Genomic DNA, 16096 nt, shown 5'->3' on the forward strand with positions numbered 1-16096 from the left:
CAACCTCTCCAGCCCTCCCCGCCTGCCTCGCTCCCCTCCGCCCGTCCCCTCCCTTACCCTCCGCGCCTCCCCGCGAGCGCCAGCGCTGCACAGAGGAACTCTCCGGAGAAGGAGGGCGAGGAGGAAGCGGCGCCGGAGCGCGCAGGGCTTGCCGCCGCCGCCGCCGCCGCCACCGCCGCCGCCGCACAGGCTGCCGGAGCGACCCTGCCGCGTGCCGCCCTCCCTGCTCTCCTTCCCGGGTGAGCCGCGGGGATGGGGCGGCCGCGGGAGCCCGAGCGCGCGCAGGAGCCGCCGCCGCCGCCGCCCGCGTCTCCGTCGCCGCGCGCCTGAGTCGCCGTCGCCGCCGCGCGCCCTGCCCGGGGGCGGCCCCCCCAGCCCCATGGAGGTCTCCCGGAGGAAGGCACCGCCGCGCCCCCCGCGCCCCGCCGCGCCGCTGCCCCTGCTCGCCTATCTGCTGGCGCTGGCGGCGCCGAGCCGGGGCGCGGACGAGCCCGTGTGGCGGTCGGAGCAAGCCATCGGAGCCATCGCGGCGAGCCGGGCGGACGGCGTGTTCGTGGCGAGCGGCAGCTGCCTGGACCAGCTGGACTACAGCCTGGAGCACAGGCTCTCGCGCCTGTACCGGGACCAGGCGGGCAACTGCACGGAGCCCGTCTCGCTGGCGCCCCCCGCGCGGCCCCGGCCGGGGAGTAGCTTCAGCAAGCTGCTGCTGCCCTACAGCGAGGGGGCGGCCGACCTCCAGGGGCTGCTGCTCACCGGCTGGACCTTCGACCGAGGCGCCTGCGAGGTGCGGCTCCTGGGCAACCTGAGCCACAGCTCCCTGCGCAACGGCACCGAGGTGGTGTCCTGTCACCCGCAGGGCTCGACGGCCGGCGTTGTGTACCGCGCGGGGGACCAGAACCGCTGGTACCTGGCAGTGGCCGCCACCTACGTGCTGCCGGAGCCCGAGACCGCGAGCCGCTGCAATCCGGCGGCGTCCGACCGCGACACCGCCATCGCCCTCAAGGACACGGAGGGACGCAGCCTGGCCACGGAGGAGCTGGGCCGCCTCAAGCTGCGCGGGGGCGCGGGCAGCCTGCACTTCGTGGACGCCTTTCTCTGGAACGGCAGCGTCTACTTCCCCTACTATCCCTACAACTATACGAGCGGCGCCGCCACCGGCTGGCCCAGCATGGTGCGCATCGCGCAGAGCGCCAAGGTGCTGCAGTTCCAGGGCCAGGCGGCCCTCGACTGCGGCCACGGCCACCCCGACGGCCGGCGCCTGCTCCTCTCCTCCAGCCTGGTGGAGGCCCTGGGCGTCTGGGCGGGTGTGTTCAGCGCGGCCACCGGCGAGGGCCAGGAGAAGCGCTCCCCCGCCACCACGGCACTCTGCCTCTTCAGGATGAGTGAGATCCAGGAGCGCGCCAAGAGCTGCTCCTGGGACTTCCAGACGGCCGAGCAAAACTGCGTAAGTCCTGCCGCCGGGACGCCGAGGGGAGTGCTCCCGGTGGGGAGCCGCCGCCAAGGGCGAGCGGGGGGGAGACCAGGTTGCCATTTACCAGGTCTGGGATTCACATGGCCGGCTGGCGGCCAGCGAGCCGTTTTCACGGGGTCTCGGAGACCTTCGGCTGCTCTAGAGCACAGCCAGAGGTCCCCAGAGGGAGCGTAAACGGCGAGGTGGAGAGGGTAGGAGTTTGGCTTAAAACTCTAGTGACTGTATCCCAGTGTCCTCCTTCTCTGTCCAAACGACGCTTGTTTGGGGCTGAGCCGCCGCAGGCAGCCTACCCGCTCCCTTCCCTAATCGCCTCCCCAGGTGTACGGGTGTTAGCAGGCGTGTGGCTTGACCCTTCTCAACTCGGTTGCCAAACACAGCGCCCTGGGCAGAGAAGTCGGTGAACCCAAAAGGCATGCTGCCACACCCCAGCCGTTGCGCACCCCCCTCCCCGCAACACATGTGATGTGGTCTGAAGAGTTGGTAGCCTGCTCAACCTGGGTCAGTGCTGGCCTGGAAAAGCGGCCCACGCTGGGTGGAACGGAACCGTCAGCCTGACCTAGTGCGAGGGCGGGCGGGAGGCTGTGGCTCTGCCGTGGGGGCACTGTGGTGTCTGGGGGGAGAGGCAGGGGAGGTTGAGGTGGCTTTGTGGATGAAAGCTTCAGCCGGGAGGGAAGCAAGGAAAGATGTTGGGGTGCTACAGGCAGCTTCTGGGCTCCACGTTGCCGGTGGAGACTGTGGGGCGCAGAAGCACCACCCTTGTGTTGTGTCCAACCAGTAAGAGCACAGGTTTCCCCTGGGTTCTCAGGGCAGCCCCAGCTTGACTCTGGAGATTGGCAGCTCTTTGACTGGAAAATAAAGCCGCGGTTCAAGAGGGTCCAGTTGATGGGGATTATGGAGCCATTGTGCACTTCTCAGAGGCTGGTTTCCTTCCAAGGCTGCTGGCACATCGACTCCACATATGGCTCCTGAGAGGGGAGCCTGCTGAGAGCCTCCTTTATAACTGGACAGAAATCAAAGAGCAGAAATTAACGGCTACAGGTGTTGCCATTGTTTTGGTATAAAATGCGTCAGAGAGGAAGGGGAGAAGTCTCCACTTGGAAAATGTGTTGTATTGATACATTGTTGCATAAGCACACAGGAGAGCCCTGGCTCTAAGGTATGTTACTATATGTAGGGAAAGACACTCTCACCCCCACCCCCCCCACCCCTGTCTCTGAAAAGCACATCTCACCAAATATTAAGTCCTATTATTCAGGGAGAAAAAAAAACTGAGGTTTTTTGCAAGGCTCCTTAGATGGTCATTTGCTTTTCTCCCTCCTTGCCTGTCGGTTGTGTGCTGGGACACACACATAATGCTTTTCTCTAGTTACTGGTATAATTTTTTTAAGCATAGATAACAAATGATGCTCCCTGAATGCCTTCATCTTGCCATACACATATATTCAACATCTATTTTCATGAGAGCTTTATAATCTGAGAGCTCCAGTTTGGCAGAAACCATTTCCTTCTACTCCTCTGTTGAAAGACTTGAACATACCCGCCCCTCCGCCCCCCAGACGTTACTTAGTGCCAAGCTTCAGGCATACTTGGTCTCTGGGGTTAATGACAAGACAGCTCAGAGGCCCACAGCAGGTAATAACAGTGGAAGTCCGAGCTTTGCCATCTGACAGCTGTGTAGATGTGTGGAGCCAAAACATTTCTCTTGACTGCCTCTCTCTACCAGTTGGGTCCTGGAGGACTCAGTTCCCTTCCAAACCCAGCAGACATCCTGAGTGCACTCGCTCACAATCCACGTTTTGGGGTGGTCAGGTCTTCCTACTTGCTCTGGGATGAGGAGGGAAGGGGGTGGGTCAGAGAGCTGTTTACCCATCTTCGTGGGAGCTTCCGGGAGAGAGGTTCCCTTGGAAATCAAGCCAGGGGTAAAAACCTGCAGCCAAAAATCTGGGGTTGGAAAAATAAATAATTAAAAGAGGTCCCTCCGCGGCATTTCTTGCTGCTGCTTATCAAGAACTCCCAGTGTGCTCAGAGCGGGGTGTTCTGAAAGACAGGGTCCCTACCTCCTGAGCTTGTCATCCAAGTTAAATAATATACTCTGCTTCAAACAATAGCATGTCATGGCTGCACAGGTGGGAGCTTGGAGTTTTGCATTTGTTTTTTCATTTCAGTAAATTCCTTGCTGCTAGTATGCATTACAAAAGCCTTAATGGAAGCGAATTGCAAGAGGGGTTTGAATGGGGGGGGGGGGGAAAGGCTGGTAGTTTTGATGAAAAAGCTGACAATTTTTCTAACCTATCAGATAGGCAGATAAGATACTCAGTTCAACAAATATTCGTTTGACGCCTGCCAGTGTAAGCAATGCTCTGTGCTGGGCGCTCCTGATTTTGCCACTGAGAGGACAATGGCAGGTTGCAGCCCCATTTAATGGGGTCATAGGATCAGAGTGCCCCTGGTTGTCACTCAGAACAATGATGTTATTTGATTGCCTTGGCTGTGCATTTCATTTTCAGGTTTTGAATGTATTTTGGAAAAGGCATGCTGAATTAGGGGTGCCTAAAACAAGAGACTGACTTGAAACACTCTAGAGGGAGCCTCAATAGATTCCAACAGCAATTCTGCAGAGCAGACACAGTAATTTTAACAGTAATCCACAGGCAGTGAGGCCCGAGTGGCTGCATTTGCTGCCTTCTCCTCTCCTACTAGATGGCTCTCTCTTATTTTCCATCTTCAATCAACCACGGGGAGCAGAGTGACAGGAGTGACTGGGTTGTGTTTTCTCCTCTTAAGTCAGTTGCTTCTCCCGCTAAGGATGAATTTACGAGGTGCTTGTGCAATGAGTGAGGAACATTCCCATTTACCTGATGAGGAAGCCCAAGATCAGTTGGGTCACTTGCTCAAGGTAACAAAACAAGCGTCTGAGCCTCCCAGCTTAAACTCAAGTCTTGAAATGTCTACTTCTGTATTCTTTCCACCACTCGAGTGCTTTTCAAACTTTCCCTTGAAAGTGCTAATTACAAAGGAAGCAACCAGCCTCCCCTACAATGGGGGGGTTGAGGCTGGAGGCTGCCCTTTGAAGTGTTCTAAAACTTTATGTGATTTTTTTTTTTTTCATTCTGTTCCATAACCTCTCTGTGTGCTTGGGTTAACCTATTTAAAAACATAATAAATGTTTTAATTCTGTACAAATGAATTAACTTCCTCCCTCTCTGAACTCCTGCTGTCCCTGGCACACCAATGTACTCCTAGAAAAGTGTACCCAAGTTTTCAAGTCTGCTTGTTCCACAGGTACTTGGCTGCCATATTTGGGTCCTGGAGTTGCCTGTGGTCTAAACATGGAGGCCACTCCTCGTATGGACACTGAGGGTAGTGTGGTTTTTGTTTTGTTTTTCATACTGTCGGCTAATAGGACTGACTTTTGTAGTTCATTCTACCCCTTGTGGGGAGACACACCCCTTCTTCCATATGTAATTCCAAAGCCTGATAAAATTTAGCTGTCACACAGACAACCACAAAACACTCGCATGCTCTCCAGCAGATGGTAACACAAGATACTTCTAGCCATCACGTGCAGAAGTGATGTCCCAGGACCACTCAGCAATGCAACCTTGTGCGTTGCCTCTTGACCTCAAAATCCACAGTCTTCCTGTGATGTTTATTCCTCCTGGAGTTTCTGTGACGATCCTGTCTAGCCATTTTGCAATTTGTAGACGAGATGGTGAATTTTACCCCTGTACACGCATCTGAAATGCAGGGGGTAGATTTAAATAAACCCAACACCCAGTTGGGGGGGGGGGGGAAGCAATCATAGCTACTATCTACTGGGTAGTTACAATGGCCAGGCTTTGTGCTAAGCGCTTTACATGCCTTGTTTTCAGTTGATTTTCACAGTCTCCCAATGGGGCAAGAGCTGTAGTTATTATTATGATTTTATAGGTGAGAAAATTGAGGCCTGGAGAGTTTTGGTTCAGTTCCACAGCTGCTAAATGGCTGAAGATTTAGGACCTGGGTGGTCTGACTTGTGGACTTGAGCTTGTAAATAACTGCCATGGGTCGTCCAGCACCGTGGATGTTGGGTTGTGTAATGAATCCTAACACGCACGGAGCAAACCAGGCCCTTGCAACTGCTCTGATAAGATCAGCTGTTTGTGGACATAAGACACGATAGGACAGAGGACCCTTGACTGTGAACTGAGTTTCTGGATTTTCAGACCGAATGACCAAAAGTTCAGACCCCGGGGGGGTATTAGCTCCTTAGCTGTCATTCTTTATATTCTAGACCGCTTTGGCATTCTTTATATTCAGACTCACAAACGACGTCAGAAAAACCAACAAGGCCTCCGGGGGCTGCTCCCAGTTTTTGTTCTTGGACAGGACGTAGCTCATGTCCTGAATCCCGAGATCTCAGCCTGTTAAGTCTGGGTTACAGGCACTCTGGTCTTTATTAGCAGCCACGGTTAAAATGTAAGCCCCAGAAGGTCAGGAACCTGTAACCGTTTGTTCTCTGTTGAACCCGGAGTACCTAGCATATCGTACCTGACATGTCATTGGGGCTTGAGAAATATTTGTGGAATTAATAAATGCAGGGTCTCGGAGCATCATGTTGGAAATGTTTTCTGTGCTTAGCAGCAACATTTTCTTCAGTCTGGCCACTTCGTACTCCCTTAACTATTGGCTTTGTCTTTTCTCTTTTTAAATTTTTTAATGTTTATTTTTGAGAGAGAGAGAGAGAGAGCGAGTGAGCACGAGAGAGGGAGACACAGAATCCAAAGCAGGCTCCAGGCTCTGAGCTGTCAGCACAGAGCCAGACGCGGGGCTCAAACCCACGAACCATGAGATCATGACCTGAGCCGAAGTCGGACGCTTACCCGACTAAGTCACCCAGGCACTCCAGCCATTGGCTTTTTCTTAATATGTGCATCAGGGCCCCTCTCTTTCCTAGTCCTAAGCTATCAGAGATCCTTCACCCCTCCAGCTCTTCCCAGAAAACCCCATTTATTGGAATAGCCCTTCCTCTGCTCTTATCAGTCTGCAACTTTGACCATAGAAACCCGGCATGGTTGGCACTTCTATGGTAAAATGTAATAACATCTGTGATCATGCCTTTCAGTGACAGGAGGAAGGGGCTTTGTGTTACAGAGCAACGGTTCTCAAAGTATAGTGTCCGAACCAGTAGCATCAGCATCACCTGGGAATTTGCTAGAAATGCACATTCTTGGGCCCCACATCAGACTTACTAAATCAGAAACTGGGGACAGGATTGGCAATCTGTTTTAACAAGCCCTCCAGGCGATTCTAATTCACACTCAGGTTTTAGAACCACTGTGGTAAGGTGACACAATTTTCCTTGTCTTCTGGCGGAGGCACCTGGAGTAAGAACTTGTCCTATTTTTTCTGTTGCAGTTTTACTTAGGGCCATATAAAGTGACCAGCTCATTCCACTACCCTTATATTCCTTATGCTTTTCTTATTGAGGGATGACTAACGTAGCATTATATTATTTTCAGGTGTCCAACATTGATTTGACAATTCCATACGTTAGTGAATACCACAATAAACGTAATCACCATCTGTTGCCATGCAATGTTGTTATAGTATTATTGACTATATTGCCTATGCTGTGCTTTTCATCTCCGTGACTTATTTTGTAACTAGAAGTCTGTACCTCTTAATCCCTTTTAGCTATTTCACCCATCCCCCAACCCACCTCCCTTCTGGCAACTACCAGGTCTCATCCTTTTTTTAATAGCTGAGTAATATTCCGTTGTATATGTACCGCATCTTCTTTATCCGTTCTTCTATCAGTGGCCCCAGGGCTTGCTTCCATATCTTGGACAGTGTAAATAATGCTGCAGTAAACACAGGAGTGCATATACCTTCTCAAATTAGTATTTTCATTTCCTTAGGGTAAATACCCAGTATTCCAGTAGAATTACCGATCATATGGCAATTCTATTTTTGACTTTTTGGGAAACCTTCCTAATGTTTTCCACAGTGGCTGCATCCATTTGCATTCCCACCAACAGTGTACCAAGTTTCCTCTTTCGCCACATCCTCGCCAACACCTGTTGTTTGTTGTGTTTTTGATTTTAGCCATTCTGACAGCTGTGAGGTGCTATATCGCTGTGGTTTTGATTTGCATTTCCCTGATCATGAGTGATGTTGAGCATCTTTTCATGTGTCTGTTATATGCCTCCTACTCTTCTAATTGCTCAAAGCAAATACCTAGAAAACCTTCTAAAACCTTTCCATTTGGGGGCTTGTAGTCTGAGTCTCAAGAACCTAAAGGTCACAGTTTTTTTTTTTTTAATTTTTGTTTTCAACGTTTATTTATTTTTGAGACAGAGAGAGACAGAGCATGAACAGGGGAGGGGCAGAGACAGAGGGAGACACAGAATCTGAAACAGGCTGTAGGCTCTGAGCGGTCAGCACAGAGCCCGACACGGGGCTCGAACTCACGGGCTGTGAGATCATGACCTGAGCCAAAGTCCCAAAGTCGGACGCTTAACCGACCAAGCCACCCAGGTGCCCCTAAAGGTCACAGTTTAATCAGCTCCTTCACTCTTGTATATAGCAGTCTGTTTGCATTTCATTCCAGAATGTGGTGGGGATTTCTAGAGTCTTCCACTCTGCTGTACATCAGAACCAGTTCCACTGTCAAAACGTCCATATTGAAATTCTCTGAGGCTCTACTCTTTACAGCTTCAATCCTGGTAGGAATTCCTGTATTAGGCAGAGTCGGTTGCATGAAAGAAACATCCGCTTAAGCTCAAATAAGGGGATGGGGGTCTTAGTGGAAAGAACTATGTGGAATTATGTGGAAATCTAGGAATAGGAGCAGTACTGCGAAGTGGTTACATGCACAGACTGTGGAGCCAGGTCGGTTGGGGCCAAGGCTGCTGCGTATGAGTTTGGGACCTTAAGCAAATTATTTAACCTTTCTGTGTCTCGGTTTCTTTGTCTATATAGAGGCATCGTATTTGCTTCATAGGGTTATTGCCTGGATTAAGGAGTTGATATGTCTTGGATTAACCCTACCTGACCCATAGTAAATGCTACGTATGCATTTACTGTCCTCACCATCATCATGATTAATAGCAAATAGGATGGGCTTTCCTTGGAATTGGAAGGAGGTTCTGGACCCAAGGCACCTGGCAGAAGCTCAGCAGCAGGAGGTGATAGAGGCTCATTCTAAGGTTTCACTGTCAGCATGACTTAGCACGGCCACTTCCCTCTGTCCTGCTACCAGATGGCCTCCTTTTCCTCAAACATCTGCCCCTCGCACCCTCCACCCGATACTACAGACTGCTTTAATACCCATTCCACCTCTTGATGGTATTTAACCCTCTGTATTGGCTACTCGGTGGCAACACCTTTCTGTATTACTTATTCAAATGACCAAGAAAGAGATAGCGTTGGGGTGCAACTCAACTTTTCACATCCGATTAGAGCCCTCATTCAGAGTAGGAATTTCTTGTCCTCGGGGGATATACTGCCTCTTGGTCCAGTCAGTAGAAGGGGATCAACATGGCCCCCAGAAGGCCCAGTGGGCAGATTCCCTGAGAAAGGAATGGTGAAAGAGCCATATCATGACCTCCGTGTTGACGACAGCAGCGTGGCACCATCTCTGTCTCCCTTTAAGCTTCTTGATGTTCTCTGTCTTCCCTGAACATGTAGTGTGGCACATAGCTGATAAAGACTGAGGTCTGCTCTGAGAAATCCCACAGTCTGTGGGTGGGGGGGGGGGGCAATTTGGAGGCGTTACGGGTCTGACCTGTTTGTGGGAGTGGGAACGTGGTAGTATTCAGTTTTTTGCTTCGCTTCTTGTGAAATGTGCTCATAGTTTTCTTAGTTTTAATTTTCTATTTTGATGGAAGTGCTAATTTTCGTACTGTCACAGAACTCAGTAGAACTGCGACCTTTTCTTCCCCACAATCTGTGGTTGAGTTTCATACTGGTTTGTCCACCTAATCGCTACAGATACTGTTCTCCTTGGAGGAGTTATGGGGATTTGACCCCAGGAATCCCAGCCTCACTGCCCTGGCCAAGCTGTCATGCAGAGGTCAGCACACCTCTCCTGCAAAGGTCAAATCGTCAATACCTTAGGCTGCACCTGCCACACACAGTCTCTGATGCATTTGCTCAACTCTGCTGCTATCGTGTGAAAACAACCATAGACTATACATAGAAACAAATGGGACAGTGTTCCAGTAAAACGATGCACACTGAAATCTGAATTTCATATAATATTCGCTTATGAAATAGTCTTCTTTTCATTCCCCACCCACCTCCAGCCATTTAGAAATGGAAAAAAAACATTCTTAGCCCCTGGGCCATTAAAACAAACAAACAAATGCAAATGGGCAGTGGCCAGATTTGGCCCCCAGGTGGTAGTTGCCCATCCCGCCATTATGCAGAGGGTGAGTGTGAAACAAGCCTTCCCAATGCCAGGAGATGTGGTGAGAGAGGTGGCAAAAAGAAGCTGTGGGAGCCCCTGGAGGGAGCATCAAACTCGGGCTTCAGAGAGGTGATGCCGGAGTTGTGTCTTGAAGCCAAGTGGAGGAGGCAGGGAAGGGCGTTCCAGCGAGAGGGAACAGCTTGGGCACAAGCAGGACGTTGAATAAGCTTGTGAGCCGCAGGTAGCTCACCCTGGCTGGGGAGTGTCCAGAAACGAGTGTGCAGGGCCAGATGGCCACAGGCTTAATGAGACAGGCCAAGACGGCTGGATTTTATCCTGATGGTTGGTCGTTTTCAGACTTTCCAAACCTGGTCTTTACCGTAAATCTTCCCCAGGAGCTCTATCTGAGAAAAAGGTTGGCATCTCATCATTGACCTGCTGTTCTGGGTGAGACCGATGGCCAGGTGCTGGGACACAGGGGGCAGCAGGGGTCGGGAGGTTCCCTGCAGCCTGCGTACCCCACCCCCATGCCTGTCCCTGAGGCATCTCAAAGGAACTTGTAGGATTCTGCTGAACCGGGTGTGAAAACCATGGCTGTGGCTAGCGGAGGACAGGAGCAGACAACATGCAGACATGATCTGATGGTATTCCACATTGAGCACGCAGAAGAATGGAGAGGCAAAACAGCTGATGAGAAGGACACTCACTGGTTCGGTCGAATGATTTCTTGAGTCTCTATTTGCCTAGCACTGTGTGAAAATATTTGACACTGGTAAGTAGAATAGACAACATGTAGCAAGTAAAGAAGTTCTTTTTATATTAAAATGATAGCACCTATAGAGCACCTACTGTGTACCCAGTGGTGTTCTAAGCATTTTATAATATTAATAGAATATTAATTCCTTGAATCCTCACCACAATTTATGAGGTGGGTAATATTATTACTTCCATTTTACAGACGAGGAAACAGAGGCACAGGCAGAGATTAGGACCGCATATGAGCTAAGCAGGTGTTGGGGAAGGTTCTCTTTAAGGAGGCTGAGGGGACACCAGGAAGATGAGAAGGGACGGTTGTAGATGTCCCCGTGGAGAACTGGGCTGCAAACACTCCTAGCACCCTGGAGAGCACAGAGGGGAATGGCTTGGTCGGCTTGAAGAAGGAGGGTAGCGTGGTTGAGTCCTGGGGAGGTGGTGAGGGAAGAGGAGAGGGGAGGAGGCCGGAGAAGACGGTAGCAGCGGGATCCTGTAGGCTTCACAGGCTACGGGAAGGAGAGGATATTGTATTCTTTTTTTTTTTTTTTTCAGTCTATATTTTTGAGAGAAAGCGAGTGAGAGCAAGGGGCAGAGAGAGAGAGAGAGAGAGAGACAGAATCTCTGTACTGTCAGCATAGAGCCCCACATGGGGCTGGAACTCACAAACTGTGAGATCACGAGCTGAAACCAAGAGTCTGACGCTTAACGGACTGAGCCACCCAGGCACCCGGAGAGGATATTTTCTCCTCAAAGCATGGAGGGGCCTGGGCAGGGCAGTGAAGTGATTGGGTTTGAACCCCTAGAGAATGGCCATTCTGTGGGGCATGGATGGGAGGTTGGCACTGGTGGAAGCAGGGAGACCTGCAGGAGGCTCCTGAAGTTGTCCGGGCAGGAGATGATGTCGCCTTGGTCTGGAGGGCTGATGGTGAATGTGGAGAGAATCCGCGGGATTCTGTGGATTACCAACTGAGGAATGTGGACAACCTGAACCCAGCTGGTGGCAGTGATGGTGGAGAGGACACATAGAAGGAAACAGCTTTCTAAGAGGTAGGAACAGAGAGGTTTCAGTGACCAGTTAGAAGACAATTCTGTGTTGGTTTTGAGATGCCTATGGGACACCCAGGAGGAGCCAGCAAGCAGGCAGTTGGCAGTGAAATTAGGGATTGGGGATGTGCGAGGCTCAACGCAGTGCTATTTGGGCTGTGTGTGCCTTGAGGGGTGTGACTGGGTCTGTCTCCCAAGCATCATAAGACGGTCTCACACCCAGTGGGCCCTCCATAAATGTTCATCAAACTGACAAAGTGTTCTCCATTTGGTGGAGAAGATGGTGATTATAGCACAGTGAGCTGAGAGTTTCCGGGAGGGGGTGACACTGGAGCTATGTTGATAGGAAGCCAGGTGGCCCAGAGGGAAGGGCGTTTCCCTTGTTGTTCCCCCGTCAACCCCCCACCCCCACTCCGCCAACCTGGTCTTGGAAGAGTCCGCTAGAGAAGCAGATGCTTGAACACGCCAGCTGTTCCTAATCATTGCTCATTGACATCTTCCTGAGGCTCCTTTTTCATCAGTGACCAGTCTTAAAAGTCGTATTCCAAGTGCTGACCCTTCTTCTCTGAGGCACCAGGAAGGGTACGTGGCCCCGAGCAGCCAGCAGTCATAGGTGTCCTCGAGATGGGCCTCCTGTGTGTAGCAATATCTCTGTGTCCTCTACCCCAAGGGCTCCTCCCTCCCATGGAGCCCATGTGCTGTGGACTTCTGTGAAGCATGTAGATTCTTCTCAGAACAATGGCTTTAGATGCATAAAACAGAGAATTACAACATGAACCGATTTTATTGATACAAAGATATCTCAAATGGTGTTTTTCAATTTGAGGTATAGTAATATATCTCAACACACTAAATAGCAAGATCTAGCAGCAGTAACTACCATAATTTCAAAGTAGAGATGAGCATAAATGATATTTTGAGATCTCTGAATAACTATAAAATGATATGGATATATCTGGTTTCTTTTGGTGACGAAGTCACAGGTTCAATTAATACTATTGTGTCCTAGGCACATGAAAAGATGCTCAACGTCGCTCCTCATCAAGGAAATACAAATCAAAACCACACTCAGATATCACCTCACGCCAGTCAGAGTGGCCAAAATGAACAAATCAGGAGACTATAGATGCTGGAGAGGATGTGGAGAAACGGGAACCCTCTTGCACTGTTGGTGGGAATGCAAATTGGTGCAGCCGCTCTGGAAAGCAGTGTGGAGGTTCCTCAGAAATTTAAAAATAGACCTACCCTATGACCCAGCAATAGCACTGCTAGGAATTTATCCAAGGGATACAGGAGTACTGATGCATAGGGGCACTTGTACCCCAATGTTTATAGCAGCACTCTCCACAATAGCCAAATTATGGAAAAAGCCTAAATGTCCATCAACTGATGAATGGATAAAAAAATTGTGGTTTATATACACAATGGAGTACTACGTGGCAATGAGAAAGAATGAAATATGGCCCTTTGTAGCAACATGGATGGAACTGGAGGGTATTACGCTAAGTGAAATAAGCCATACAGAGAAAGACAGATACCATATGGTTTCACTCTTGTGTGGATCCTGAGAAAATTAACAGAAACCCATGGAGGAGGGGAAGGAAAAAAAAAGGTTAGAGTGGAAGAGAGCCAAATCATGAGAGACTCTTAAAAACTGAGAACAAACTGAGGGTTGATGGGGAGTGGGAGGGAGGGGAGGAGGGTGGGTGATGGGTATTGAGGGCACCTTTTGGGATGAGCACTGGGTATTGTATGGAAACCAATTTGACAATAAACTTCATACATTGAAAAAAATACTGTGTCCTGCATTCATAATCAAAGGAAATGCTACATTTCAGTTGGAGTTAGCTAAAATACAGTTGACCCTTGAACAACACAGGATTGAACTATGCAGGTCTACTTGGATTTTTTTTTTTTTTTTGATAAGTAAACGTAAATGTTTTTCCTTATGATTTTTTAAATAATGTTTTCTCTAGCTTTATCTTTTTTTAAGTTTTAGTTAACATACAGTGCAATATTGGTTTCAAGAGTAGAATTGAGTGATTCATCATGCGACACCCAGTGCTGATCACAAGTGCCCTTCTTAGTACCCATCCAGCCCATCCCCCCCCCCACTTCCCCTCCATCAACCTTCAATTTGTTCTCTATCATTAAGAGTCTCTTGTGGCTTGTTTCCCTCTCTTTTCTTTCCCCCCACCTTCCCATGTGTTCATCTGTTTTGTTTCTTAAATTCCACATGAGTGAAATCATATGGTATTTGTCCTTCTGATTGATTTATTTTGCTTAGCATAATCTAGCTCCATCCATGTCGTTTCAAATGGCAAGATTTTATTCTTTGATGGATGAGTAATATTCCATGACATGTATATATATGTGTATATGCATGTGTACACACACACACACACACCACATCTTCTTTATCCATCCATTATCATTCATCAGAACATTTGGGCTCTCTCTATAGTTTGGCTATTGTTGATAGTGCTGCTATAAACATTGGGGTGCATGTATCCCTTCAAATATGTATTTTTGTATCCTTTGGGTACATACCTAATCGTGCAATTGCTGGATCATAGAGTAGTTCTATTTTTAGTTTTTTGAGGAATCTCTATGCTGTTCTCCAGAGCACCAGTTTGCATTCCCACCAACACTGCAAGAGGGTTCCCCTTTCTCTGCATCCTCGCCAACATCTGTTGTTTCTTGTGTTAATTTTTGCCATTGTGGCAGGTGTGAAATGGTATCTCATCATGGCTTTGATTTATATTTCTGTGATGATGAGTAATGTCATCTAACTTACTTTATCTTAATACAATATATAGTATATATAACATACAAAATATGTGTTAATTGACTAAAGCTTTGGGTCAACAGCAGGTTATTAAGTCTTGAGGGAGTCAAAAGTTATACACAGATTTTCGTTGGCACAGGGGGTTGGTGGCCGTAACACTTGTGTTGTTCAAGGGTCAACTGTAATTTATTTGTTTTTATCCAATTCCATGTATTCTCTGAATTGTATCCATGAATTACAGATATCCATGGAACCCCTCCTCAAAGCATTCATTTCAGTCACTAAATGCTTCCGAAAACAGTGACAGGAAATGTAAAGTGCTGGATTTTCTTTCAAAAACTCATTCCATTGGTTTTGTTTTATAAGAGGGGTTTATTCCCATTTGTATTTTGCAGATCAAGCACTTGGTCAAGAGCGAGTGCTCCATAAATGATGGTTGGGCTGGTGGATGGTAGATAGGTAGACAGGTGATGGTGGGTGGAGAGAAGCCGCGGGCAGGTTAAATCATCTGCCTAAGACTCACAACTTATAAGTGATAGAGCTTGAACTTGAACCCACATTTTCTAAACTCTGAATTTCTTCTTTCTGTTCTTCCATGCTACCATTATGCTGTTTTTATTTTAAAGAGTTAACCCAGTGTGAAGCCATGTTCATAAATTATGCTGTTCTAATGATGAAAAAAACCAGTCCAATTATTCTTTTTTGGTCAGAGAACACCTAAAGTACTTTGTTCCTATGTTAGAGCCATATTTTAAGTAAACTGACTCTGTAGACTGCCTGCGGACCGAGACGGCAAGAGACCCAGAAATTTTCTCTTACGACTTGTGGATGAACTATGGATATAAAATTTAGAGAAGGCCAAGATGCATGATAGTGGGAGGTGTGGGGTAGTTTAGTACTGCTCCCGAAGGCAGAACCAAGGTCCAGTGTTTACCGGGACAAAATTTGGCTCAACTGAAGAACTCTCTAATGATTAGACCTACTTAGCAATGTACCAACATTGCCTGGTAAGATATTGACTGAAAGAATTCAAACATTGATCCATGTGTTTATTCATGCATTCAATAAACATTTATTGACAACCTACTACATACCAGATGCCTAGGTACATGCCGCCTTCAAAGTATGGACTCAGATAAACTGTTGTTAGAGCTTAGAGTCTACTGGGAGACAGATAACAAATATAATTTTAAAACAATCTTGAAGTAAAAAGTGGAGTGCTGGGATTCATAATAACTGGGACAAGGATGGAACGATCTATAGTTATGTGTCCACACGGAGGTGACTTTGCATTTGAAACCTGAAAGCTTAGAAAGACCCGACCTCAGGGGAATGAAGCGTGAGGAACTAGAAGTAGCATGTGCAAAGGCCCTGAGGCAGAAATATGGTAACGTGTTAAAAAGTCTAAAGGAAAGTCACTGTGGGAGCTGAAGTGGAATGGAAGAGAGGGGTGGTAGAATGTGAGTAGGCAGGGATGAGCTCGGGTAGGATCTGGGGAGGCACTTGGATTTAGTTCTAAGTGTGATGGGAAGCCAGTAAAGAACTCTAGGCAAGGGAGTAACACTGCTTATTTTGTATTTAAAGGGTCACTCTGACTGCTGGTCAAAGAAAGATTGTGGGTTGGAAGGGAGAGACCAGGAGGCTCTTG

At 48.6% G+C, this 16096-nt stretch overlaps 1 protein-coding gene across 1 annotated transcript in view; it reads left to right on the plus strand.

The window, feature by feature from the left end:
• The first annotated feature begins 295 nt into the window (after positions 1-295).
• Positions 296-16096, plus strand: part of PLXNC1 (plexin C1) — a 147619-nt gene continuing 131818 nt past the window's right edge. The window contains exon 1 of the mRNA XM_042992898.1: positions 296-1444. Coding sequence (XP_042848832.1) covers positions 380-1444 — 1065 coding nt within the window. The 5' untranslated portion in view covers positions 296-379. The remainder of the gene's footprint in view (positions 1445-16096) is intronic.

Source organism: Panthera tigris, chromosome B4, assembly GCF_018350195.1.
Source record: "Panthera tigris isolate Pti1 chromosome B4, P.tigris_Pti1_mat1.1, whole genome shotgun sequence".
Classification (NCBI taxonomy): Eukaryota; Metazoa; Chordata; class Mammalia; order Carnivora; family Felidae; genus Panthera; species Panthera tigris.